General features: G+C 38.2%; 3 protein-coding genes across 4 annotated transcripts; 2 read left to right on the top strand and 1 right to left on the bottom strand.

Annotated features, from left to right (window-relative positions):
- The first annotated feature begins 66 nt into the window (after nt 1-66).
- Nucleotides 67-6396, top strand: LOC148910028 (uncharacterized). The gene is made up of 5 exons (XM_089033113.1): nt 67-1252; nt 3527-3583; nt 5195-5357; nt 5659-5807; nt 6163-6396. Exons 1-5 carry the CDS (start codon nt 1103-1105, stop codon nt 6337-6339), a joined length of 696 nt encoding a protein of 231 aa, XP_088889239.1. The 5' UTR covers nt 67-1102; the 3' UTR covers nt 6340-6396.
- A 175-nt stretch (nt 6397-6571) lies between these two features.
- Nucleotides 6572-12986, bottom strand: LOC116293986 (solute carrier family 22 member 15-like). Of its 2 annotated transcripts, none has more exons than XM_031701491.2 (11): nt 12889-12986; nt 12715-12762; nt 10714-10993; nt 10398-10544; nt 9992-10272; nt 9487-9729; nt 8322-8456; nt 7709-7788; nt 7474-7582; nt 6949-7021; nt 6572-6841 (listed from the first exon to the last, which is right to left on the bottom strand). In XM_031701491.2, exons 3-11 carry the CDS (start codon nt 10990-10992, stop codon nt 6572-6574), a joined length of 1617 nt encoding a protein of 538 aa, XP_031557351.1. In that variant the 5' UTR covers nt 10993; nt 12715-12762; nt 12889-12986. The 2 variants fall into 2 exon arrangements, with proteins under 2 accessions (XP_031557351.1, XP_031557352.1); XM_031701492.2 differs by having other exon boundaries at nt 12715-12759; nt 12889-12965.
- Nucleotides 12987-14141: 1155 nt separating this feature from the next.
- Nucleotides 14142-26594, top strand: LOC116293984 (uncharacterized). The gene is made up of 15 exons (XM_031701489.2): nt 14142-17114; nt 17419-17527; nt 18446-18524; nt 19308-19416; nt 20130-20180; nt 20482-20586; nt 20921-21305; nt 21465-21754; nt 22105-22217; nt 22315-22480; nt 22835-22961; nt 23469-24849; nt 25203-25292; nt 25625-25761; nt 26056-26594. Exons 1-15 carry the CDS (start codon nt 14897-14899, stop codon nt 26129-26131), a joined length of 5436 nt encoding a protein of 1811 aa, XP_031557349.2. The 5' UTR covers nt 14142-14896; the 3' UTR covers nt 26132-26594.
- Nucleotides 26595-26624: the final 30 nt, after the last annotated feature.

The following is a 26624-nucleotide window of genomic DNA, read 5'->3' on the forward strand; positions in this document are numbered from 1 at the left end:
ACTTGCTTTCTTACACCTGATCTATGACCGAGAAGAACTCAGTTGCCTTGAGTGAGAGTGTCTGTGGTACCCGAGAAAGAAGGATTCAAATTAATCCGATTTCTTTTGGTTCCGTCCAAATCAGTCTGACTGTAGGCTCCACGGATTTCCAGCCTGAGCCTAGAGTGACTGTTATATATAAGGCATATTACTACCATTGTCGTTGAGTTCTCCGACAAGCATTTCAAAGACCGTCAATCAAAAAACTGAATTTTTTTAACAATTACATCTTGTGGGAGATTTTCAACAAAATTAAATATTTTGGAGGATCAGAGGATTGAAATCTTTAATTGAGTCATAATATTGTCTTTTTTTCCAGTTCTTTGATTGACGGTCGCCGTTGAAATGCTAGTCAGCAAACAAGTATGAAACTTCGCGGGTCGCACTTCAACGATAACGGTAGTAATTGCCTGTACAGCTCGTGCTTCTTTTCACACTTCTTTCGTGCTTACGTCACTTCCTGGGTGCTGTATCAAATGATTTTATTGTAACACGTCACAATGAAACATGAGGTACGGTTAGTCTGTCTGTGGAGCCGACTGTGAGCCTATTAAACGGAACGCACGATTCAAAGCTGATTTACCCCCAACCATGCATGTGGAATACACTTTAGACATACAGTCCTTTGAGTTAACGTTGTCGTTTGATCGGCTTCAACCCGACGCGCCTAGACCGAACAGGATCATGGAGATAATTAATTCACAGTTACTAGCTGCCGCATATGTCTTGAGCTCGTCTTGAGCTCGCTGTTTTCGATCCCATTTAATTTGCTAAAACCATACCTCGAGCATACAGCGAAGATTTAAACTGGCGAGCAGTTTGGATGACGCAATTCAAGTTCTGGGTAATTTACCCGTTATCGTTTTCGGTCTAGGCGCGTAGGGATGATCCGATCAACGACAACATTTAGTCAAAGGACTGACTGCATGTCGCTCAGATGTCCATTGAGGCATGTTAGCACAATCTGCAAGCGGAAGAACTATCATTTCCTACTAGTTCAAGTTGAATTTCAAGCAAGTTTCGCATACAATCATATAATTCGACAGAAAAATATTGTTAAGTGATGAACGGTGAAGTTACGAGACAAACAGCCGTGGGAGCAGGTGTTTGTGGTGTTTTATTACTCGTTTGTGGAGCTGGATGTTTGATTCCAGGCTTTGTTCTGATAGCGAATGACGAGTACAACATCGATGGATTGTGGTCTGGTGTCTTGGTGAGTCAGTAACGAGTTTAGTCGGGGGGCTGTTTAAAGTGCTACTACGACGAAAATCGCTATAACTTGGATTCAGCTGAAACTTCCTAAGAATACTCTTTAAAGGTCCAATAATCACTGTATGAAGTGTTTTCTCGATATTCAGATCAATATCGAGAAAACACTTCATACAGTGATTATTGGACCTTTAAAGAATATTCTTAGGAAGTTTCAGCTGAATCCAAGTTTGAGCGATTTTCGTCATAGTAGCACTTTAATAAGAAAATGCTATACATATCCATCACTCAAATCAAATCAAATGAAATTTCAGGCATCAGCAAAATAAACTTTTTTTTAAACTATATTTTTCTAAAGTGAAATTTAATTAATGGTGATTCCAAATATAAAAAGAAAAATGGAGTGTCCCGAGCTTATTTATCGGCATTTAAGGACGGTTGCCTATTAATTGAGAATCAATTTTTAATTTATTTTTTTAAATGACTATGTGAATTATTTTAACCTATCAAAGGGTTGTCAAATTCTGGTTAGAAAAGTAGGGGTCACCATGCATTTAAAAGAAATAATAAGGCTTAAAGATCGTTAACAAATGATGACGTCATGATTTTACTAACACCAGGAAAAAAACATTTTTCAAAAGATTTTGAGAAATTTCTAATTGAAATCGTCCTAAATGACTGACACTCTGTTTCTTTACTAAAATATACCCAATTCTACCATGACTTTAATAGTTGGCTATAATATATATAATTTTTTAGCTTCTTGCTCCCTATTTTCAATCAGTAGGTACATAAAGATTGTGTCCATATTCTTTTCAAAACCAATTATTTTTTATAAATTTCATTTCACAAGGCTAATTTAGCATTTACTCTATTATTTAGACGAAGAAAAAATAGGGGTATCCAGGCGTTTTTAAGAGATACGAATTTTTAAAGAACATTATTAGGGATAAATCTTATGCCGAATGCGTGACAAGCGTTACACAGCATAAAAAACGGCGTGACAAACTCTGTTTTCGGCACGTTTGCATGTCAAGCTAAACATGCTGCTTCCTGCCATGCAAGCAAAAAACACAGAGAAAAACTCGATATTTATAAGCTTTATAGTTCCAGGAAGACTATTGGGTTTGAAGTGAAGTTATTATTGACTTTTTACTTAACAGCAGAAAGGAATTTCTGAAATATTTGGTACGTAATAAGATGATTTCAGGCCCGTAGCTAGGATTTTTGTTGGGGGGGGTGCTAATTTACAAAAAGTGGACCAACCATATACTTTATTTTTTAAAAGTCCCATAGGACGCATAGGTATAGATAAATTATTAAAGTAAAATTGATTTTTTTCACTTAGTTTTACGTGAAAATATCATACCAGCCAAAATCTCACTTGCTTAAAAAGCAGACCTTTAGCTCGCGTGGGAAGGGGGGGGGGGTGCGAACGCACCCCCTGCACCCCCCCTAGCTACGGGCCTGGATTTTTTAGATTGAGAACTCCAAAGTAAAAGAATTTCATGATGAAAGTGTTTAGCGACCAAAAAAAGATTTTCAAAACTATAATTACACACCTAGATATTAATAAATGGTAAATATTCAATTTCATATGTATTTCTTGCTTGTTTTTATTCAAGTTTTATAGGATTAAATCTAAAGAAACGGTAAAAAGCTTTATTATTGAAAGGATTTAGTTTTTTAGAACTATGAGTCTGCCATCTTTTCACTGAAACTTGCCCAAAAAAACTTGATTCTTTGTCAATAATACTTAAACCTTAGCAAATTATCTCTTTAACAAGCCTGGGTTACTTAAGATCGTTTTCTGCTTTAACTGCAAAAACTGCCCTATAGGAAATAGTCAGAAAAAAATCATTCTACAATATAACGTTGATATTTTCGACAAAAAGTCAAAGAAATACATTGATTTGTCATATTTTGTCGTTTCGGTGCTCTTAAAAAATCTCATCATCTCATGCAAAATTTGAGGGTTTGCCCTCTTGAAGCTCAAAACGTGCCATGGTTCTTCAATAAAATCTGGTAGATTTTTCAGCGGTTTTTGAGCGCGCTCACATTGTTGGCTCAAATTCGTTCAAAATTAGGTAGTCACCTTAAATAATATTCAAAATATCACGCTGGACGTGCTAACTCCCCATTCGATAAATCAAATTTCTGTCTTACAAGTCAGTCAAAATAAACGAGTTGGAAGCCATCCAAGTGCGTACAGTAAATAGGCTTCCAACACGCTCATTAACATGATGGTATTCCGCATACATACTTTGCTTCATTGCAGCTCCTTATCGCTGGGGTTTTAGGGGTAATCACGTGGTGGAAACGTCACAGAGGAGTGGTGAGTTACTATGGTAATAGTTTTACTTTTATAATACCATGGCACTGAAGTTTATATATAGATATTAACCTAATTACGTAAAATATAAGTCGTTCTCGTGAAATATGTGGGTTTTGTTATTCATCCGATCGAGATACAACCCAATGAATAACGAAGAAAAGCTTGTTAGGTATATGCAATATTAGACGCATTTAGCATCAGGTTTACCGCTAACCGCTAGGCATCAGGCCCAAAAAACACACCCGCAAACACTGAGAAACATTCGGCTTCAATGAAATTCAATATGGCGGCTCTCCCAGCAACAACTTTGTTATGATACCTTGCTAAGTTTGATGGAAAACGCCTGATGTCGAAATGCAGTTTGAGGTTTGCGGTACGTAGCGAGAACGTCGTGCTAAAGGTCTCTAACAGTGATTAAAAGATACATCGCGATTTCTCGTTAGTCTAGAGTACAAACACTAAAAGTGTGCAACACTTTGCACTATTTAGTAGTAAATAGTGCTAATTAAACAATAGAAAACAATAGGATTAGCATAATTTATCAGTATTTAGTGGTATTTATGTTACACACTTAGTGTTTGTACTCTATTGTGAATGTTGCCTTATTTATTATTACAGCTTTACTACTTTGTCAGTATCATTGTGGTCAACTACAAACAGGCAAATAAATGCATGAATCACATGTGAAGACAAGCATTACATTACTGCTCGCAGCACTTTATAACTTGCAATATGAATGCCGAGACGTCTCTCGACACAACTCGTAAGACATAGTCACGAAATGGTGAACGCATGCGCAACCAATTTTTAATTTGTTCCACAAGCCCTAGGGTTTTGAACAGTGTTTAAAAACCAACCGCGTCCTATTTCTATTTTTTGATGTAGGGTTTAAATTTCGATGGAAAACCTAGATTTAACCTTCATTTAAAGTTGGTTGCGGCATTGATATTAACATGCAGGAAAGAGCGAATTTAAATTAGGGTAGCACCGCTGTGAGTCCAACGGGTCGGGTCGCTGGTTCGAGCCCTGCGGTCGCCACATATGAATTGAGTTTCTTTGATGTGTTGATCTCTCCTATGCTACAGGGGTTTTCTCCGGGTTCCTCATTCTGTAAAAATCAACGTGCGAGTTGATGCATAGAATATTGAATGAAGTGGTAGTGTGTGTAAGTGAAACATGTCCCCAATTAGTGCGAAAGCGCTAGAACAACTAGACGCTTTAATAAAGAAATTTATTTATTAGTTTAAAACCCGGGACAGGTTTCCATCGAACTTCAAACCCTACATCAAACAATAAAAATAGGGCGTGGTTGGTCTTTACACAATTTAAAACGCACTGCTCGGGTTTGCATTGAATTTCAATGCCAACCCCCCCCCCCTCCCCCCCTAGCGTTTTAACCTTTATCTAAAGCAGAGTTTGCGTTAAGTAGAAGATTTCTTTGGGTCAATGCGACCCAGTCATTGTCCCGCTGATTTTTATATGAGGAACAATGCCGCAAGAATAGTAATGAGGAGAGTGGTTTTAACGTTTAAAAACGTCTCTCTGGAAACAATGGATTCCATGGTATTAATAGAATAAATTCTACAAAGCCTTACAACAATTTTTTGTCAGATAATTGGTTTCCTCGTCGTCACTGTCTGCGTACTTATTGCTGTATTCCTGACCCAATCGATTACTGCAGGGGCACGTTACTCCGATTATAAAATCAAGGTGGCGAGCTGGCATTGTTATAGGACAAAATATAAATTCTGCTACTGCAAGCCAAATGAACGTAGTAAGTAACAGTGTTTGAACTATATCAGTGCTGTTCAGCTGGGGGCTCCGACTCTCTCTCTTTGGTCCTTTAACAGAGGTTCTTCAGTAACGATTAAAAACAACAAAAAGAAAAGCCAGTAAAGTGAAAAGACTCAGAGTAAAGAGAAAGACAAAAATAGACCTCTTCTAGCAGGGTTCCTAACCACTTGGCGTTTTAGCCAACTTGAGTCAAAGCACTCGATAAATCTTGTTAGCCTTACTGTCAGGCACAGGTTCACAGGTTGAAAATTAAGTGTTGTATTTCTTTGTGAACTTGGCAGGCATATTAAGCAAAGATATGTACTGCGACAAATCAAAAATGGACTCCATCATCAGATCGCTATTGACTATCGTTATCTTCAGCGTTATCAGTGGCATTGCTTCATTTACGGGCTCAATCTTTGGTTGTATGGGAACCAGCTCCGTTCAGGTATTAAAACTAGAATACATTCTATTTTGAGCTAACTCCAATTTAATTTTAATTTTGAGCTAACACTTAGGGAAGTTCGGGGGCAGGCACAAACGAAACAGTTTTAAACTGAGACCCTTGGAAGTGTGATTTCGAGTGTTTTTTTGGGGGGGGGGGGGGGGGCAGTTACGACATATTTATTGCATCAGCTATTGATATTTTTAAACAGCAAAAAAATATATGACGGCAAAATTATTAGGGGGACAAAGCACCCCAGTCCCCCTCCCCCTCATCGGCCCCTGTATCCCAATTCTTATGTTTGGGATCGTGTTGTCACTGATGTTTCATTAATCATGACGATGATTCCATATTGCAGAATCAACCTGGTGCTGTGGTAGCTGAACGCCCTGTGTTAATGACAACCGTGACCGTTCAACAGCCTGATCACTCAGTTCAGCCGCCTGGTTACCAAGAAGCTGATGCCAATGTACAAGCAACTTCATGCCAGCAACAAGTTTCTGACGACCCTCCACCGCAATACACAGTGGTTTAAAAGTTCGCGTATGCAGGGAGTCGAGCAAGGAGGTCAGCACGCCCCCCCCCCCCTCCCCACCCTTCATAGCGGCCTCTCAGTGGTAAAGGGACAGACTGGTGTAAACCTGTATTGATCAATTAGGGTCTTAGCCAGTGAGTAGGTCATAAAAAAATTTGGTTTAACACGTGATGCGCTTATTAAAAACTACTAATTCTACTAATACTTCAATCAATCATGCATTTCAAATTATTTAGACAGTCGCAACAGCCTCAACAATATCATCTGAATTCTTCGCGGTAAGATCTTCTTTTTCGGCATGAGGCTCTTTAACCATGTGGCCAGTAGGTTTGCCACAACAAGGTATGCTGTAATGAAGCACGACTTCCTCGGTTTCTTCGATTGATTGGTGCATGTTGGCAAACAATGTTTCTGGTAAAAACAATGCAGCGATAGCAGCAACGATGGCAAGGCCCCCGAAAATACACATCGGAAAGGTTATTGATATTCCGGGAAACTGAGTCTGAAAAAAATGTAAGAAATATTTATCAATGTCTACACACATAAACTGAAACAGGTTGTGATTGAATGAACAAATGAATGAAAGAAAGCATGATTGAACACACTTACCATCATGACAAAGTAAGGAGCAAGAATCGCCCCACAACGAGCCGTCATGGAACCTGTACCGATTGCAATATTCCTGCCAAACAAAATGTTAACAATGCTATTCATAACATAGCCACGATATAACGTGCGCTCTTTTTTCTTTAATTAGCGTGCGCGAGCGTGCATCCAGAAATGGATGGTGCACGCTGACGTGTTTGACTAACGCGCCCTATGTAATGAAGATTTCGTTGGAACAAAATTTGAATTTTTTTTTCGATAAACAAATATTTTTTACGATTATTCTATGTTACAAAAGCAATGGGCAATGCTTAGTTTGTGCATATATCCAGTTCTGGGCGCACTTGGAAGGTTGCTTAAGCACTCAAGAAGCTTAGAGTTACTCTTACGCTTCTTTTGTGCTTGGCAACCTCCCGCGTACATTCTGAACTGGATATACGCACGCTAAGCATTGACCACTCCTTAACTGATATGTACAAGGGTTAATGAAAATCTTTTAGTACCTCATTTTATATTAATTAGTTTTACCTTATCACGGTTGGATAAAGCTCTGACGTTATTAAGAATACGTTATCGAAGTTAACATCCATGAATGATTTTCCCAGTATTGCGAGAACAGTTGTTACCATAGCATATTCTAAAAAAAAAGACATAGTTAGGTTCACAATAAAGTAATAATCTCAGATGATTATTGGAGCCTGCCAACCAGCGCGTATAATGCATTTTAAATATTTCATAATTTAAATAAATTAATGACACATACTTTTGGGGACGAACGTAAAGGAAAACAACATGATGCCCGCCAGGACATTAAACGTAAAAAATGGTAGGCGTCGACCAAACCTTTGAATACAAACAATATTTAGTAGCAAATGTAATTGTTATAGCAAATTATCTGGACAGAACGGGTTTCGTACTCTAGTCCACTGACGAGCTAGTTTCTAAATGATTAACTATGTCCGGCAGTTTTTAAAAGACCTTCTTAGAAAAAAATGTGCATTGTGGGATTCAAACCTGCACGTCCAGAAAACAAAAGGAACATTCAAAAATTTAATTGATTCCACTGTGCCACACTTTCAAGACATCCACAGAAGCTTCTAAAGGCGTCATGTAGACTTCGAACCTGATGGCAATATAGATCTGCCTCGTTTGATTGTTATATTGCTTGTTTGTTTGTTTGTTGTTGTTGTTGTTTTTTGTTTGTTCGCTTGTTGTGTTTTTCCTTTTTCTCTCTCTTTTTAGTTTTGAAGATACTTGAATAGATATAGAACTTCAATGTTTTTGCTAGAAATGCGCCATATATAATGACCTGTTTCCTATCTATCCAAAATGCTTTCACGCCCAAGATCTGAATCGAATACTATCAAGATACTTACTTAAGAACTACTATCCAACTGATAAATTTGCTTGGTATTCCAACGAGCTCCATTATGAGGACGTTTATGAAGATGTTTCCAGTTAGTTGAGAGACAAACAACATTAACGCAAAGTAGACCAGAGATATCACAAACCTGTGATGATAGAACACAGAACATTAGCTTCTTATTCTTGAAAAAAACCAGCAGAACCTTTTATAAGCGACCTTGTATATAGCCTTGCGTGCATCCAAACACAAACTTGTTTGTTAGCCGGTTTGTCTGCGAATCAGCGACACATTTCTAGTTCTATTCCCCAGTTACATACCGCCTAGATACATGTACTAAATTGTGATTGGTTAATCCCTACTCGCATTCTTACGCGCTCTCTCATTGGCTGCTTAGCGTTATTCGAATCAGTCAATGAGAGTCCTTGTAATTTAGTACATATATCTAGGTACGTTTCTGGGAGTGTTGAGAACCAGAAATCTGTCGCTGATTCGCAGACGAACCTAACCAACAGTTTGTGTTCGAATACACGCAGGCTACCTCTTATAAAGCGGTCAAACTTTTATTGCCACCTCAGTGACAATTACCCGACAGTGGTCACTTGATAGAGGTTGTGCTGTAGTTTAAGCAGCAGTTTGACATGAAGAACATCAGACAGGGATACAAACTGGTTTCACCGGTTTTCAACTAATAAGCCCTGATGCACATGTTTTTGGGTTCTTGGGTTCTGTGAAAACGGTCAGTGTAGATGAATCTACAAATGACATTTTCCTAATGCGCATGGTGGACTAACAATTCAAAATATCGAACGTGACTGATTTACTGCTTGAAAATTCCATAGTCATACTGCTTTGTGAAACATGCGGAATCTTCTTTCAATAATGAAAAATTATTGTCCTTAGTAAAGTTTGATTATTGAAAGTTCGAACCCTTTTAAGCCTGTTTCTTAAAAGCGCGCAAGAATACTGATGCACAAGCACAAACCAACGCAAGAAAAACATTTTTGGTTTTTGTTGTTGCACTTTCATTTGCGCTTACGGTGTCGCTTCTTTTCTAAGTGAGATCATGGAGGTCAGTGAGTCGGCTTGCGCCGGTTTGTGTCGCTAGTAAGAGTAACCAGGCTTTAGTTCTTTTGTTTTTAACTTTGTCTGTCTCTCTGCTTGTACATTCAACCCACCAGTTGAAACACACAATTAAACTCCAACGTCTCAGTCTCGGTGTCTTAAACATGTCAAGAATGTGGTATTTCTTGGCATGTTGAGGGCGCGTCAGCTGCTCTTCTCTAATGTTCTTCAGTAGTGTCATAAGCTTTACTTCGTCAATTGGCTGCTTGGTTTTTGAACCGTACTTCATCAGGACTGCATGTGCTTCATCCAAATGACCATTAGCAACAAGCCAACGAGGTGATTCCGGGAAGACTCTGTAAAGGAAACATAAATAAAGGTTACAACGATGCAAAAAAATGAACGGTGCAAAGCAGTGAAGTCAGAAGGACAGGGGAAATCCCCTTGAAAAAAATAAAGAAAAATCCTATGGCAGTTTGGGCTAGGACATTCGCGTCAAAGTGCGAACGCTTGCTCCTGAATAAGTTCTATGACTCTCGCTACGCCAATAGTGCAACGTGAAAAACGAGTTGTGAGCTTCAACAATAAACCGTAGCTCTCTACTTATTTGCCACTTACCTATAAAATAATGGAAAAACAAAACCAACTAAATTTCCAGCAATGACAGTGTGACGCCATTTCGGTAACAAATACACAATCATCACGAAAAATAAAGCCCCAATTGTCCAGACGAATTCCGTAGCATTTGCAGCCAATGTTCGTTTCTTGGGTCCTACAAGCTCAATTAAGAAGGTGTACTGGGATACCATTAGAGATATTTGAGAAAATCCCACGGCGAAACGTAACACACAGCTTAAAATATACGAGTCTGCAAAGGCTGAACCAAGGGAAACAGAGACCTGTGATAAAAAGAATACAAATAGAGTTGGAGAAAACGCCAAGACGAGAGAAGAGGCCCCTTCATAACTCCCCTTCGGCTAAATATACTGATGAAGGTGCAGGGCACAGCCACAGATAAACTTACCATAACGAAGCAGTTAATGAAAATACAATTTTTTCTTCCAAAAGAGTCAGAAAGATGGCCCCCAATTGCTGAACCAACTAACATTCCAACAAAATAACTAGACTGAATAGCTGCCGCGATGTAGGCTCGATCACAAATCAGGTTCCACTACGAAAAAGAAAACAAGTCAGTCTTTCATTAGAGAAGTGAGGATTCTCTTCGATGTACCTTTCGAGCTAAACTGAATGTTTTTCCCATTTCAGACGTGTCATTCTTTTGAGAAGAGATTATTTGCTTGAGCTGTACCCATATACATGAAATGATTAACAAAGCTTACCTCTTTAACGATACTGGTAAAGGAGTCTTTGAATGCGTACGACGTGCAGTTCTCGCAGCATTTCTTTATGGGGCAAGTGATGTTAGCAATAGTGCTGCTAGTGCAACGGAAAGATGGAGTTCCTAATGCAAAGACAAGGAATCCAAACTGTACTACCATAGGCAGCTTGAGGCAAGAAACAAACCAGTAAAGTTTGTTTTGGTAAAATCCAAATGTATTGACAATGTCAAAAACGGCATCAAACTCGATGTATCTTTTCTTTTCTTGCTCTTTTTCCATTCTGTATATTTTAGAATACAGCTCCTTTCAGAATATATTGTACCAAATTATAAAAAATGTGCGGAATAAAAATTATAGAGATTTGTATGAAAAACTACCCATTATTTATTACGCATACAATTTACTGTTCAGTGTCTCGATTTTTTATCACTATTAATTTCAGAAGTGACCGACACAACTGCGCTATGAAAGGCAATGATAAGAGTGGTGTACATTAAGATTGCTCCGCACGGATTTTTTTGGGGGGGCTTTTTGATAAATTTTGCCAAAATAACTAATGAAAATTGATAATAAAACTTCCCGGTAAGTGACCCCGGTACGCCTTCACGTCAGGGTCATGTCTAAAAGTAGGCAAAACTCAAGTTTGCGAATCGAAAAATCACCTCGCGGTGCATCGTCGTTAATTCGCGTTCCAAGATTTTTGTATGCTTTATATTATCATTTTATATATATTAAATCGCAGTTTTTCTCTTGGATACGCGAAGCGTAAAAACGAGTTAATAATTTATCTCAACGAACACCTTGATTATATTTAATATGCCGTAGTTTATCAAGAAAACGAGACTGATGAGTAACACGATGTTCGGTAGATGGTGAATTGTCAAATTTTAAGTCTGATTCTGACAAAAACAAGTCATCGAGTGAGCATACCTGGATAAAATGACAGAGAAGGAATTACAACTACTGATTTCTTGTTCCAAGTCTATATCAAGATTCTGAACTTAAAAAGTTACAAATTATTCAACCAGTTTCATGAGTTTTCAAGGCTGCATTTTTGAATGCAGACTGCAGTTGCTTCATTAAAATACGGCTAGTTTAATAAATTAGATTTTTTATCATTAACAAGGGATTAATTTGCATTTATAGTTAAACAATATCAAAAATGATTTTTTTCTCAGTATTCTGTACTTGTCAAGGTTCTGAATAGTATCCCAAACCTGCTAGTTGTACTTCTCTAGATGAGCACTTTCTAACATAAAGAAATAGAAAACGCGCGCGCGTGCTGTGTGCTGTCATAAAGCACGCGGGGGTTGGCAGAACATGAGAGAAGTGTTAGGAGAAGCACGACGCGTAGCGGAGTGCTTCTGGACACTCCTTGAGTGTTCTGCCAATCCCCAAGTGCTTTATGACTGCACACAGCACAGCAAGCAAGTTTTTTATTTCTTTTATAAAATACAAATTACAATAATAGATAGAAATGACGCAACGGAAAGTAAGCGCGCGTACAATGTTCTCTCATAAAGCACGCGCTCCAAACCAATCAGAACGCGACATTCATAACAGTTATTTTATAATTGAAAATAGAAAAGTCTTTTGTGTTTAATTATTGTGTAAAGGCCATAATTATTTTGACAGTAGAAAGCCCTTACCATATGCATTGTCCTCAGTGTTTTTTTTAACCAAATTAAGATACAAAAATGTACTAAATATATTTAAGGTATATACTGTGCCTTACGCCAGGTAAGTTTAGTCATTTATAACTTTTACTTTTATCTACTACTCATAGATTTTTGTGGTTGCTTTTCAGTGTATTGTAGTTTGAAATTGCCGGAATTTTTCACTCGTCAACAGTGGCTTTACTAGGGCACGGTTTACCCGGACCACTTTTTACCTATACAGAACCCTTTTTCCCCCTCGTACAAAAAATTGTTTACGCTTGTAAACAAAAAACAGGACCACTGTTTTTAAAAATCGGACATGTAATTTCTGTAGTTAACTCACCAATTTTTGCACGAATGTTCTCGTTGCTGTTCTGTGACTCTTGAGCTGCTGGAGGGTATTTGATAGATGGTAGTTATTAGTAGGTAGGTTATTACGTATTGGTAGTTAAATGGTAGGTAATTATCTTTGTTTCTTTAAAAAGTTTCACAAGATTCCTTTGGTTGACTGCCTTACCTGGCTGCACTGAGCACGTTGGACTTGGGCACTTCAAAGAACAATTCAAAGGTGTAGAATAGTCCTCTTTTATCATTTCAAATTAAAATGAAAAAGACCCAAGCCCAAGTCCCCGTAAACAAAATTCTAGTTAAAGACTATGAGAACCCAGGCAACCCAGTCGACAGAATAAGGTACTATATCGATCCTATATTCGACTGTAGGACCGTCACAGGGGCGGATCCAGAGGAGGGGTGCAGGGGGTGCGCACCCCTCCCTGGTTCGACTTTGTGCTCCTACTTCGAAGACAACCAATACTGTTTTTCCCTTTTATTCTAAGGAGTGCACCCCTCCCTGGGTTAACTTTGTGCGCAGCACCCCTCCCTAAACAAAATCCTGGATCCGCCCCTGGCGTCATAAATATCACCTGTGCTTTCTTTTATTTAATAGTCTAGTTTCAAATTTCTGTTGGTTGCTCAGGGTTAGTCTCGGCGGGTAGTCTTTTGATTTATTTTGAATATTCATTAAGGCGTCTGTAGCATTTCAGTTAAAGCGTTTCTATTTTTGAAGTTTTGCATTCGTTATTTTACCGTTGGTATCTGTGAATCATTTTGATACTGACAGGCTAACACTGAGGCCCTGCTTAAATGAGTCTTTAACAAGGAACACAGCGATATCGCAATTGTAGATAATCGAGAATAGATAATACAAGAGGAGTGAAAGAATTCAAGATACATCTGACTCATTTATTACTCCTACATCAATCTTGAGTCATCATTATAAGTACGGTAACTATATGTTTCTTCTGTTTAAAGCTCAACATGTGAATGGAAAGACGGTATCGGTAATGGTATGTAATGGTATGCCGTTATGATAATGGTATGGATTGGATTGGTGGGTAAACGTGTCAGTGGATGGATGGGTGGATGACTCAGTGCCGTAAGCATGTGCGAGTAGGTGAGTGGAGGGAGGGATGAATGGATGGGTGGGTGGTGGATTGTGCCGAATGATTCACAGGTAGCCCAAGCTTGGTTTCTGTGGTGTCCTGTTATGAGGAAATGTATGGGGATTCATCAAAACTTTCAATAAAATCATCGAAACGTGAAATAAAGCCTCGACATTTTACCCGATCATTGAGAAATAGCACTTCTTTCGCTCTGTGTGGTTATTTTTTGAATTTAGACCGTTTTAAGATTTTTTCCTTACTGGTAGGGGGGGGGGGGGGGGGGAATCTTAAAACGCGCTAAATTCAAAAATTTTATAGTTTTGATGAATCCCATACATTTCCTTATAACAGGACACCACAGAAACCAAGCTTGGGCTACCTGTGGATGATTTGGTAAATAAATGGATGGATAGTCTGATGCAGGGTCGTTTGCTTGCTTGTTTTTGTTTGTTTGTTTGTTTGTTTGATTGGTTGGTTGGTTTATTTCGTTCTTTTTGTTGTTGGTTTATCGTTGTTGTTTTTTTCTCTCTCTCTCTCTCTCGCAATACCATATCAAGAGAATATTTAGCAAAGTACTTCATATTCTCTCGCCCATATATGTAACCGATTCCTATTTACCCAAAATGCTTTAACGGCCGAGATCTGAATCGAATACTATCAAAATACTTACATAAGAACTACTATCCAGCTGATAAATATGCTCAGTTGGTACTTCAACGAGCTCCATTATGAGGACGTTTATGAAGATGTTTCCAGTTACTTGAGAGACAAACAATATTAACGCAAAGTAGACCATGAGATATCTCAAACCTGTGATGATAGAACACAGAACATTAGCTTCTTATACTTGAAAAAAAACAGCAGAACCTTTTATAAGCGACCTTGTCTAGTCCTTCAGCAACGTACCTAAATATATTTTATGTCACGCAATGCTCAAAGAGTGCGTGATGAATAATTAATGACTAGCGATATACCTGGTTGCGTCAGTCAAATCAAATCCTAATCACCTAGGAGCGGGAAGACTGCTTTCTTTTGTTCTTTTTATTATGTTTAATACGGCTTTTCATTCCTCGTACGGAAAATATGCATAAGAGAAACGTACTCTCTGGGGCTTTTGCCCTACCGGGATTAGCAAAGGATTCCCAAAAATCGACCCCAAGGGATAGAATTTCACGAAAACGACAAGATATCGATCAGTATGCAGTTGAGATAGAAACGCCAAAAACTGCGAAAGCTTTTGCCAAAGGTACTACAAAAACAAAACAGACAGAGGACGACTCGTCGTGTCTTGTAGATCGAAGAGGGGAGTTTTTACCTCAGCCAAATAATGGGAGACTGAAACATTTAACCAAGTCTCGACCAAAAAGCCCTGCTCGTCGGCCTGGCAATAACACAAGAAGAAATAGGTCTCGGAGCCCCGATCTTCGCCGAGATTCTTTCGACTATACTTTGGGATTAAACAATAATACAGAATCTGAGACTACATATGGTAAACAAGCGACTGGAGAAGCTGAGAAAAAATACTCAAATTCTTTAAACAAAAATTCGAATTATGCTTCACGGAAAAGCAACGTAACAAAACAAGTAGTCGTCAAGGATTTGAATTTATCTGCAAATACGATGGCAAGTAATGGTGCCGTAAGCTCTGGATTCGATGTTTACTCCAAGGAAAGAGTGTCCTCGAATATTTATAATAGAAAAGACTATGATTCGGAATCGTCGCAACAGGAATTTAATTCTTATTCTGATGAGGATTTAGGTGACATGTTAATCGGTGATTATGTTGATTCTGATGAATCAGTCAGTGACAATATCAAACCGCCGTTACCCTGCACTCCTCCACCTTTGGACGAAGAAATTGTAACACAAAACGAGAAGGATAATTCATTTTCGGGAACTAGATCTCCAAAAGTGGAATCTTATAAGGCTCTTGTAGACAAGACAAATTCATCAGACAACATAAAAGAGGATATCAGCAAAAACATCCGAAGTAATTATAGCTGTAACGATACAAATAACGCCAATAATGACATGCATCAATCCAAAACATCAAGTATAAATGACAGTTCTATTATGTCTAAAAGCAACACAACTTTATTGTCTGGACAAAGCGGTAGTACGAACTCTACAGTAATGCAATCCATCAGCCAATCTTCTCATAGACGTCGTCGTTTCAAACCAGTATCAGTGGATGATGTGATTACAGAATCAGATACTCTTTTAAAAACAGTTAGCTTTAGAACTGACAGTAATGACAGTGAAAAAGCAAATAGAACGTTCCCAGGAAATTACTCCGAGATATTGTCCTTTGAATCTGGGAGTAGCAGCAGCAGTGGTTATAAGAGAGAGATTGATTGGGGTCTTGGAACAGGGCCTCTCAATACAAGTTTAAGCGAGTCTACCTTAAAACGTGGAACAATATTTGAAAAGTTTTTGAAGAAAAAAGAAAGGGAACCTGATGAACACCAAAGTAAACAAGGAGTAGACAGTTCTGCAAAAGGACCTTTTGTCACTACCGAAGTGGATGGAAAACTGGGCTTAAACAGTGATAACATGCTGTCAAATAATTTAAGTGTCTCTTTAAAGAGAAGTGATGGGAGGGCTATCGCAGAGGTTCAGGAAAATAATTCATATATCAGAACTGAAGAAAATAATTCTTATACTAATTCAGGGAAACAAATGATAAACAAGCAAAATTATGATGAAAATAACGAGAATGAAAGTACTTATGATACTGATGGTTATGTAACCAATATTATTGATTATGCAGATGATGTTGATGATGATATCAATGGTGATGATGAAGATGACAATCACCATTCTCATATCATCAAAGGCACTACAGATCATCTTATGTTAGATAGTTGCCAAGTGCAAAGCCATTTTGATAATGACAAAGATAGTAGTGCAAATACTAGTGATGTGGGGTCTGTCTCAAGTGCTTCTATTGAAGATGGAGAAGATATGACAGATACTTTTGATTACACTACTGAAAGAAGACATTTTAATGGTGTATGTAGTCCAGGTGAAATATTACTTGACAAAGAAAGCCATGATAATAATAGTTTACATACAACTCAAGGACTTTATGTTCCTCCAAGGTGGGCTGAGAATGAAGATATTACAGAATATTCACCTGAAAGAGTGAACAGGGATAGAAATGATAGTGATGATGATGATGAAGGTAGAGATGAGAAATTAGAAACTGAAGATCTTCAAGATGATGTGGACAATATGTACTCTGACAATGAGGATTATGTTCAAAATGCTGGCAATGAATCTTTAAATTATTTGAATCAAGGTTAGTGTGGTATAGAAATTAGGTTCAAGCATACATCCTCAACAGGGAAGGATTTTTCGAGCACAATATGAAGCAGTATAAAATAATTTTCAAATGCCACAGTGGCACACTCTTTATTAATGTCCTCAGATAGAAGGATGGAATGAGGTCAGGGGCCTATTTATTGGAGATGTTGAGCTAGGTGCATTTTAGTATGAAGAGTAAAAAACCTAGAAATACACTGGCCCATGGCAACACTGATCTTTTCATTTCAATTTTCTATGAACCTGTCATTGCACATAGTTTTAAAAAGTTATTCTTTTAGATCTAGATCAAGATGATGTTATCTATCCACCTCATTTGTTTAATGAGGAACATGAAACCACTAATGATGAAGATGAGGATTTGTATGAGCCCCCTCCAATGTTTGCAAGGTATGAATGTATTTGCATTGTTATTGATACTTTATATGGAATATCATGTATACTTGTTATACAAAAATTTGGATTGGCACATGCATACCTTGGAATATCCCATCATGCACTTTTATTTGCTAGTATACGCACAAGTCTTTAGGTAAGTGTTTATGCAAGAAAATTCAAGTGAAAACCACTACCTGGATAGCTCAGTTGGTAAGAGGTCATGGTTCAAACCTCGGCTAGACCAACAGTCATGGTTTAAAAATAACCAAGGAGAAGGTGCTGCCTTTGTAATTACATCTACAAAAAGTTAGACCTTCATGTGGCTTGGATGACCACTTTAATGGTGGTCCTGTATCTAATCAACTAGAGATATTAAAAGAGGACCAAGTGTTAATCACTTAAATTACTGTCATCTGTCATCCTTTATTGACAAAGTTGATTGATTGAAGGATTGATTGATTGATATTCCATGGTATGTCATGAGAAAGCTTAATATTCTATTTTACCACATAATTCCATTAAAAATGCAACTAGTCTGCAATGCCTGATGGGAAGAAAAAGTGAAATACCACCACTTTGTGAGATAAAGAATAGTAGTCAAATATATCTGAATAGTTTTGATAATTACGGGATAAATAAGTGATATCCCATATGTTTTCTTTCTCATTAAAAGTTTTCTCTAATTGTAATAATCATTGTTAACAATAATTTTAATATTGGTAGTTTGCAAGAGAAAAGAACAATATCGAAAAATAAGGCTGACATTTTGCTGACTGATATCACAAAATAATCCAAAGAAAAATGTTTTATCAAGTTCAATAAAAAGGGTGTCCATAGAAAATAGAGCAGCAGTTATTTTTTGTAGGTGTAGTACCATGATAGTAGTATTTTGTGTCACATTACCTATTCATTTATCTTTTATTTTTATAGTGACGAGGAGAATGATGAACTAGACTTTGATAGTATTCCACCACCTCTCACAATGTCACCACTAATGCCTACGCCAAGTGTAAGTTTAGTCATTTATAACTTTAAATATTAGATTATTTATTTATTATTTATTAGATATTACGAAGTTAAAAATATTGATCTTTGTATTAAACAAGTAAACAAAATTTCAGTAAACAAAAACTAGTGAAAATAAAGATAGACAAACCTTGGAAAGAAGGGCTGTTACTTGAAACTAAGTTATCCCTACTGCTAGAGACAATGCCAGGGCTAACTCTTTCGCTTTTATTATTCCCTGACGAAAGAACACGAAAGAGGTCAAAGAACCAAGTTTGGTGGCCCTTGTAGGCAGTTTTTGTTTAACTACATAGGTCAAAAAAATGGGTATTAAACGACTTACCTTTCATTCTGACAAAGGAAATTATATTCCTGCTACGAATAAAGTCCATTTTGAAATTTCTATTCTTTAACTAAGGCTTCTAAGAGCGCCGTCTTTCAGTCATGCACAAGGAATTAAAAAGAAAAAGAAAAAAGGACAACAGCATACCACGCGATCTTCGACTCATTTCTGGTTTCCCGCCAATACTCATGACGCGACGCGCGTGCGTCAAATCAAAACACAGGAAGCCCAATATGTATATTTTTTCTTATCGCAAAAGGCCGACATGACCACTATTATTCGTCATCCGTTTTCCTCAATTTCGCTTTACCTTTTGCAAACCTTCTCACCAAATCTTCTCCAACCTTTTTGCACGAGTGTTCTTGTTGCGGTTCTGTGACTCATGAGCCGGTAGTGTACTTGATTAATGGAAGATAATTGTCTTTATTTGTTTCTTGTTACTAGAAAAAAGTTATGCCTTTTCACAAGATTCCTTTGGTTGACTGGACCGAAGACGATGCCTTACACTGGCTACAGCACGTTGGACTCGGGCACTTCAAAGAACAATTCAAAGGTATAGAATAGCCTTCTTTTATCATTTCCAATTTAAATGAAAAACACCCACCCAAGTTTCCGTAATCGAAATTCTAGTTGACGACCATGAGAACCCAGGCAACCCAGTCGACGGAATTCTCCTTCCAAGATACTATAGATCCATGGGGAAAACTTTGGTTGTCTGACAAGGACCGTCATATATGAATAACACTTGCCCTACCTATCCCATTGGAAATTGATGTGCTTTCTTATATTTTTGGCTAGAAGTCGTAGTTAATACTAGTCCACTTTCGGATTTTCTGTTGTTTAGGGTTAGCCTCGGCGATTTCTTTTGTAGTCTCCTTTATAGCGGCGCTACTTAGAGGAGTAAGAGCTTGGCGTGACGACACTAATAGCGGCTGCGTAAAAGACTATTTCTTTTGATGTATTTTTGAATAATCATGTAAGGTTTGTAGCATTTCAGTTCAAGCGCTTCTAATTTTGAAGTTTTGCATTCTTTATTTTACCTTTGGTATTTGTGAATATTTTTGACACTGAAAGGCTAACACTGAGGCCCTGTTTAAATGAGTCTTTATCAAGGAACACAGCGATATTGCATTTGTAGATAATACAAGAGGAGTGAAAGAATTCAAGATACATCTGATTCATTTATTACTTTTACATTAATCTTATTAAGTCATTATAAGTACAGTAACTATACGTGCACTAACTATACGTTTCTTCTGTTTAAAGCTCACCATGTGGATGGAAAGACGCTTAAAAATATCAATTTTCAGTTATTAGGTATGTATGGTATATGGTATGCAGTGCAGATGGTAATGGTATGGGTTGGATTGGTGGGTGAATGAGTCAGTGGATGTATGCCGGATTGGTCGGATCAGTGCCGTATGTGCGGGTACGTGATGCAAGTGAGGGTTGAATGGATGGGTGAGTGATGAATTGTGGATGGATGGGTAAATGAATGGATAGATAGATAGACAGATAAATAATTGCCAGATAAATAACCAATAAGATGGATGAAGCCAATGTCGACATGTGGTCTACTTTATCATGCAACTGATCAATGTGAACTTTCTTTCCACAGAGGAAATCGGTATCAGTGCTCCAGACGAAAGAGAGCTTGTCTTATCTGAGATTTACGAACTTGATAACCCTAGTGAAGAAGAACATTTAGAAGCTGAAATCCAAGGTGAGATTCTAAGACTCTCAATCACAACACCGCGTGATCTGAAGGCTAGCGCTACTGCACCGGACTTGTTAAGGGAAGGCATCAAGGCATGGTTTAGGCGCGGATCTAGGGGAGGTTCACTGGGTAATGGTGAAATGAAAAGGATTTATCAAAGAACGTGTTTTAGCTGAAATAAATACTATGACCTTAGGATAAAAAGTTAACTTATGCTAGGCCTGGAGAAGAATAGCTGATGAACAAAAAAAGTGAAGTTGAATCAACAGCTATGAGATGCTATAAAAACCTTACACATTATCAGTTTTATAAAAAGTACCTTTCCTATCATTGCTTTTAGACGCTCTTGAAACAGCTTCCGAGCAAGATAAAGAGAAGATTCTTGCTGTCCTGACGGCCCTGCGATCCCCAACCCTCAACCACTCGATGGAATTTCCAAAGCAGCAGTCACCACAGGAGTCAGGATCTCCAATGGACAGTGATCCGGGATACCACATGTCGTCAGATGCTACTTCATTAGCAAGCAGTGTTACAGCCAGTGATGAGCATACTCGTACAAATGTCACACCTAGTCATTCCCAACATTCTGATTTGCATTCTGCCTCGGGTTATGGACAGGGCCAGGAGGATACTAGAAAGGAGGGCCAAAAGGAAGCCGTACAACACAAGAAGACGAAGGAAAAGAAGAAGAAAAAAAGTAAAACCAACAAAAAAGAAAAGAAAAGGTAATGCACATGCTCCTATTTTTCCCCCTTTTTTCGTCGTTGTTTCTTGCTTTTTTTTTTTTCATGAATCACAAGTCTTCCAAACTAGCCAAGCTACTTTATTCAAAATCCCAAGGCGTTTATGTCATTTATTCCATTCATGGTACATTTTCCTTTCAGCATCTCTAAATTCTGGGATTCCCTATCAATCAGCCACAAGTCTTCTAAACTAACCAAGCTCTTCGGCTCTAAAAAGTTGAACCCTGCCATGCAATACTTACTGCAATCTGGTCCACAAGGCATTGTCCGAGTGTATCCAACAGCTTTATCTGGACAGACCAAATATTGTAGTTTTATGGTATCCATGACGACCACTAGTGCCCAGGTCGTGCGCATGGTTCTTGATAAGTATGACGTGGTTGCAGATCCCCTGCGTTACTACTTGTGTGAAATAGGGCTCGGTAAGGGAGGTAGGTATTCCTTATATGATGGCTTATTTTTTGTGATTTGTCTCTCCATATACCGCAAACAAAGAGAAAAGGGGTGTTAGTAGTGTTTTGATGGGAAAAGAACTAAAGATTTGAAAAGTAGGTAGTCAAAACAAAATTCCCAATTGCATTGACGTTTGAGTGATAAGTAAGTCGCAGTTACAAGCCCTGAACGATTCTTCTTTCTGTTAAATTGGTTTTCGTTTTACAAGTTTTGGCTATCGTCTATTAAAGAGTAGCTTCTCTTTTTCTGTAAGAAGGTGTCCAATAGCGCACTAGTGATCCCAAATAAGTGATTAAGTCATTGTTTTTGTGTTTTGCGTTTTTCGCAGGCGTAAATCAAGTCCTGGAAGAAGGAGGCTGTCCCCTGACGTGGCAGTGTCGTTGGAACGACCCTGAAAAATTCCGCTTTGAGATGCGAAGTCGCGATGAAGGCTCTGTCAGGGTACGTCAGCGAAATGGATTTGCTAAACGTCATTATGTATCTTAACAATGAATAATAATTATGATAATATTAATTAATCTTTGCTTCGGTTCCACAGATGTTGTTTGAAATGGAAGAATACAAGGGCGACCTAGATTACCGATCAATTGCCGTTTCCTCTAGAACACCATGTAAAGATGTCTTACCGCTGATTATCAAAAAGTACGATCTGCCTGGTAATGTAGAGGATTACCAGTTGATGGAGGTGTCTGAAGACAATGAAGGTAAGGACTAGGCTGAGCTTTTTTTACAAAGATTTAAAGTAATTCACAAAGTGCTACTTTGCGCCGATAACTCAAAGATCGAATTAGATTTTAGCATGTCGTTGGTTTTGCGGAGTGAGGCAACCGGAGAATCCGAAGAAAAACTCTCGAATCAGGGGAGGGAGCCAATAACTCAGCTCACGTGTGACGCCAATTCTAGAAATCAAACCTGAGACTACATAAGTAAGAAGCGAGTGTTTGTTCGCGGCAAGAGCATTTAACCCGTGACATTAGCTAGACATTGGTGCAGTTAATACTTTGTTATTGCAAGATAGCAATTCGTTTGTTTACACCTTAAATATTCGTAATTTTCAGACGACAGACGCGTGGTGACTGATCACGTGTGTCCACTAAGACTTCAAATGGCCTGGAACGAGCCAGATCATGTGTTTCGATTGGTTAGAAAGCACGTGACGCCTGTAACAAGTGCTCATTCTTATGTGTAAGTACAGTAAGCTTGATAAAGTGAAGACATTAAACCTGTGAAATAGATATCAGACTAATACACATTAGTGGACCTTAATTCCATTACGTTGATTAGTATTTTTTATTTCACGGGTTAAATGCTATTCCAGAAATATTTACTATTAGTCAGCTAAAGGGGAGCACGGGGGAAGGGGGGGGGGATGTGTACTACTGATGTGACCCCTCTGACTCCCGTACAAGTAAGTTCGATTCCTAGACTCGCCATCATATACAACTAAGAATATACAGAGAAGGTATTATCGCTAAGAACATATAGAGGCCGGCTTTGCACCACTACGTAATGGTATAGCCATATGATAGGAGGCACAACAATAGAGTCTTTTTCCCCTGGAAAATTTATTCATTATGTAAATCAGATTAGAACAGATTCAATTTTTCCTGCCTCCTGTCATGGCTGCTGTCTGACGTGATGGTGCAAAGCCTATTCACAATATAATTTCCATTCGTTGTACTATCTTTATAGGGAAGACCAAGAAGAAACGCAGGAACATCCATCCCCTTCCTTGCCGCGAACAAACTCCAATGCATCGTCACTCAGAGAAAACTACTATGAAACGGACTCAACTGACCACCAAGACAATACCAGCGAGGAAGCTTTACCAGCAATCAACCAAGAACTAGAGGAAGTCGTCATGGAGGTACAAGACAAGATCTCGGGGCAGCTTACACCTCATGGGAACGTGTCTAGGACTAGAGGACATTCTAATACAGTGGACGCACAGGTGGAAGAACTCAAAAGAAAGGATGCTGAATTACAACTAAAAGAAAAGGAAATACAAGATCTTAAGAGAGAAAGAGATGAACTGTTGGAAAAAGAAAACGAGTTGTTGGTTTGGAGGCTTAGGAATAACGAACTGGTTGAGCGGGAAGAAGAGGTTGAAAAACTACAGATGAGTTTTGCTGAAAAAGAAAACCAAGAACTACTAAAAAAAGAAAGTGAATTAAACGATTCAAGGTCTCAGTGTACACAATTGTTGGTAAGAAAAAAGGAAATGGAAGAAGTGGAACAACAGCAACAAGAAGAATTGGAGGAATTGCGGCAAAGGGTAAGGGAAGGAAATGAGGAATTACAATTGAGAGATCGTGAGATAGAAAAATTATATGCAAGGAATAATGAACTAGTTGGAAGAGAAAAAGAACTCGAAGAAAACATGAAAGATTTCATGAAGCTTAAAATGGAGTTGGAAAACAAAAATGAAAGTAGTACATCTTTGTCGAAGCAGGAGGAACTCGAGAACAAGATCAAAGACTTGCTCCTCGTGAACGAATCTTTACAAAACCAACTTGACGAGGCAATGAATGAGAGACTGACAGAAGAAAAAAACACCAAAGAAACGTTACAACTGCAAGAACGACTCGTAAAGGCTGAGAGCGAGAAAAAAGAACTGCAACAAAAACTCGAAGAGTTGCAGCGCAGAAATCTTTTACTGGAACGAGGTGCCAAACTAATTGATTCCATGAGAGAAGAAAACAAAGCACTTGTAGCAAAAGCTAAAGAAATGGATGAAATGAAAAGGAATATAATCCGGCTAACTTCACGGCTAAGGGAAGCTGATAACTTAAGACTGAATCAAGGTGAACTTGACGACATGAAGCTTAGGATAAGTATCTGTGAGGCTGAGAAACAACAACTGCAGTCAAGAGTGGAAGAAGTCGAGCGGCAGAACGGTAACCTACGGGAAGATCTACGGGAAGCTGATCAACTGAGAAAAGAAAATAGATCTCTTAGAGAAAAGGTGAACGAATTGGAAGACGTTCGCACGCATGTGAAAACATTGAGGAAAGAGATACAAGAGGGAGAGGTGCTTCGAGAAAACTTATTGAAGGTTCAAGGGACTGAAAAGGTGAGCCTGCCGTGTGCTATATTGTAACATTATGATATTAGTATGAGTGGGAATGGAGAGTTCAGTTATCCATCTATATTCTTGTTGTATGCTCATTTTCCCAATCTCAGTTTATTTAAAAATTCGGTGCAAACCGCTTCCTTTTCCTAGCACAACAGCCTACCGAGCCTTTTTTGCGAGGCCGGAATAGGGACTTCTTTCGAACCCACAAAAATAGATCCCTAAATAAAATCTAGTCGTTGAATCTCAAAACAGGAAGGGACGCCCTGGAGTCGCCCCTTCATTTATATCCCACCCTCTATGCCATTTTGTGCAAGTTTTGGAATTAATTTGGGTTCTTATTTTATTGCTAGTCACTGACAAAAGAGCTTAAATCTAAAGAAGCATTGTTAAAACAGAAAGAAGAAAAATGTGAGCAGCAAGAGAAAAAGATTAGACACATGGTAAGCCATTCAATCCTGCTTGTCAGCGGTGTACCATTAATTGCACTATGTGCTTATCATTTTCGTTAGTTATTGTGTCGAAGGTTTGTTTGCTTGTTTTCTTTTCTTTCGGTTTTCTTCTTCGTAAGTTGTTCGTTCGTGTTTATTAATTTGTTTGTTTACTTGCTTGCTGTTTTTGGCCAGCTGACCAACAATTATGAATTTGTCAATATTTCTGCAGTAGAAGAAGAGCCCCAACTAGTTTTTCGGGGTCTCCTTCTGACCGAGTCCCGAGCTACTCCACTCCATTGTTGTTTCTTATTTAGTTGATTGCGTTCCCACTTATTTTGTAGACTGATGCCATGAAGAAAATGGAAACAAAATTCCAAGAACAAGATCAACAACGCGAGACTTTGAGTCGATTGCTGAATATTATCAAAGAAACAGATCCTGGTCTTCTTAAAACTCTGCACAAATCTCTACACACAAGGTAATAATAGGATAGTTCCAGTATTAGGCGACTACTCTGTGCACCTGTCCCAAACTTTGACTGTGGAGGGACTTCGGAGCAGCGGCTGATTCAGAAAGCGTGTCGAAATTAAATCGCTTCTGTACAGGCATGAGGGGGAGCAGATTTCCAATGATCATTTTGTATCATTGCTAATGTTAGGAGCGGCACGTGAGAAGAGCGCCGTCGTAGCTTCATTAGTTATCGATATCTCGCAATGCCAGGCTTCTGTAATGATAATTTTTTTCTTTGTATTGATCGTTCTTACTTTTACAGTGATACACAACCACAGCAGCAGCCAGGGGAAGGGGAACAAGACGAAGAAGACGAAGAAGACGAAGAATGGTGCTAAAGGAACAACTAGAATCCCCTAGAACTACTTAACATGTTTATTGGTTCTGGTCACAGATTGATGCATCATGGATAATCGTATCAAAAAAATCCAAGCTGGCGGAGGGTCCGCCATCTTGGATTTTTTAAATCCTGATTGCCCTTTGATCCATCATTTCCCTCAAAAAAACTCAACATGCTTTTACCATATTTTGATGATATTTTAGGAAACAAGTTTATGAATGCATTATTAAAACACTGTTTGACTCACATTTTGGAAACTATTAGTGCACATATATTTTAGATAAAAACTAACGGTATCAAAGAACTCAAATTGTAAATTTTAATAAAGAATATAATTTTTATTGATTTTTATAATAATTCAGTGAAGATATTAAAAAGATGTATACATTAATTTATTATGATATTAAGTTAACATGCATGTAAATATACATTTATATATATGGAGAGAGAACAATTTATGAAATAAATGGTTTTTATTGAATTAAATAACA

The sequence above is a fragment of the Actinia tenebrosa genome, unplaced genomic scaffold (genome assembly GCF_029948245.1).
Source record: "Actinia tenebrosa isolate PJP-AT-01 unplaced genomic scaffold, QUT_ActTen_1.0 PGA_scaffold1__47_contigs__length_23844297, whole genome shotgun sequence".
Taxonomy (NCBI): Eukaryota; Metazoa; Cnidaria; class Anthozoa; order Actiniaria; family Actiniidae; genus Actinia; species Actinia tenebrosa.

Bases quoted from the DNA above. Each gene is read 5' to 3' on its own strand.
- LOC148910028 (XM_089033113.1), top strand. From the start codon at position 1,103: ATGAACGGTGAAGTTACGAGACAAACAGCCGTGGGAGCAGGTGTTTGT. The intron at 1,253-3,526 runs GTGAGTCAGTAA...GCTTCATTGCAG, and splicing joins GATTGTGGTCTGGTGTCTTG to CTCCTTATCGCTGGGGTTTT. The intron at 5,808-6,162 runs GTATTAAAACTA...TCCATATTGCAG, and splicing joins TGGGAACCAGCTCCGTTCAG to AATCAACCTGGTGCTGTGGT.
- LOC116293986 (XM_031701491.2), bottom strand. From the start codon at position 10,992: ATGGAAAAAGAGCAAGAAAAGAAAAGATACATCGAGTTTGATGCCGTT. The intron at 9,730-9,991 runs GTAAGTGGCAAA...TTTCCTTTACAG, and splicing joins GTTTTTCCATTATTTTATAG to AGTCTTCCCGGAATCACCTC. The intron at 7,022-7,473 runs GTAAAACTAATT...TTTGTTTGGCAG, and splicing joins CTTTATCCAACCGTGATAAG to GAATATTGCAATCGGTACAG.
- LOC116293984 (XM_031701489.2), top strand. From the start codon at position 14,897: ATGCATAAGAGAAACGTACTCTCTGGGGCTTTTGCCCTACCGGGATTA. The intron at 20,587-20,920 runs GTGAGATTCTAA...CATTGCTTTTAG, and splicing joins TTTAGAAGCTGAAATCCAAG to ACGCTCTTGAAACAGCTTCC. The intron at 22,481-22,834 runs GTAAGGACTAGG...CGTAATTTTCAG, and splicing joins GGTGTCTGAAGACAATGAAG to ACGACAGACGCGTGGTGACT.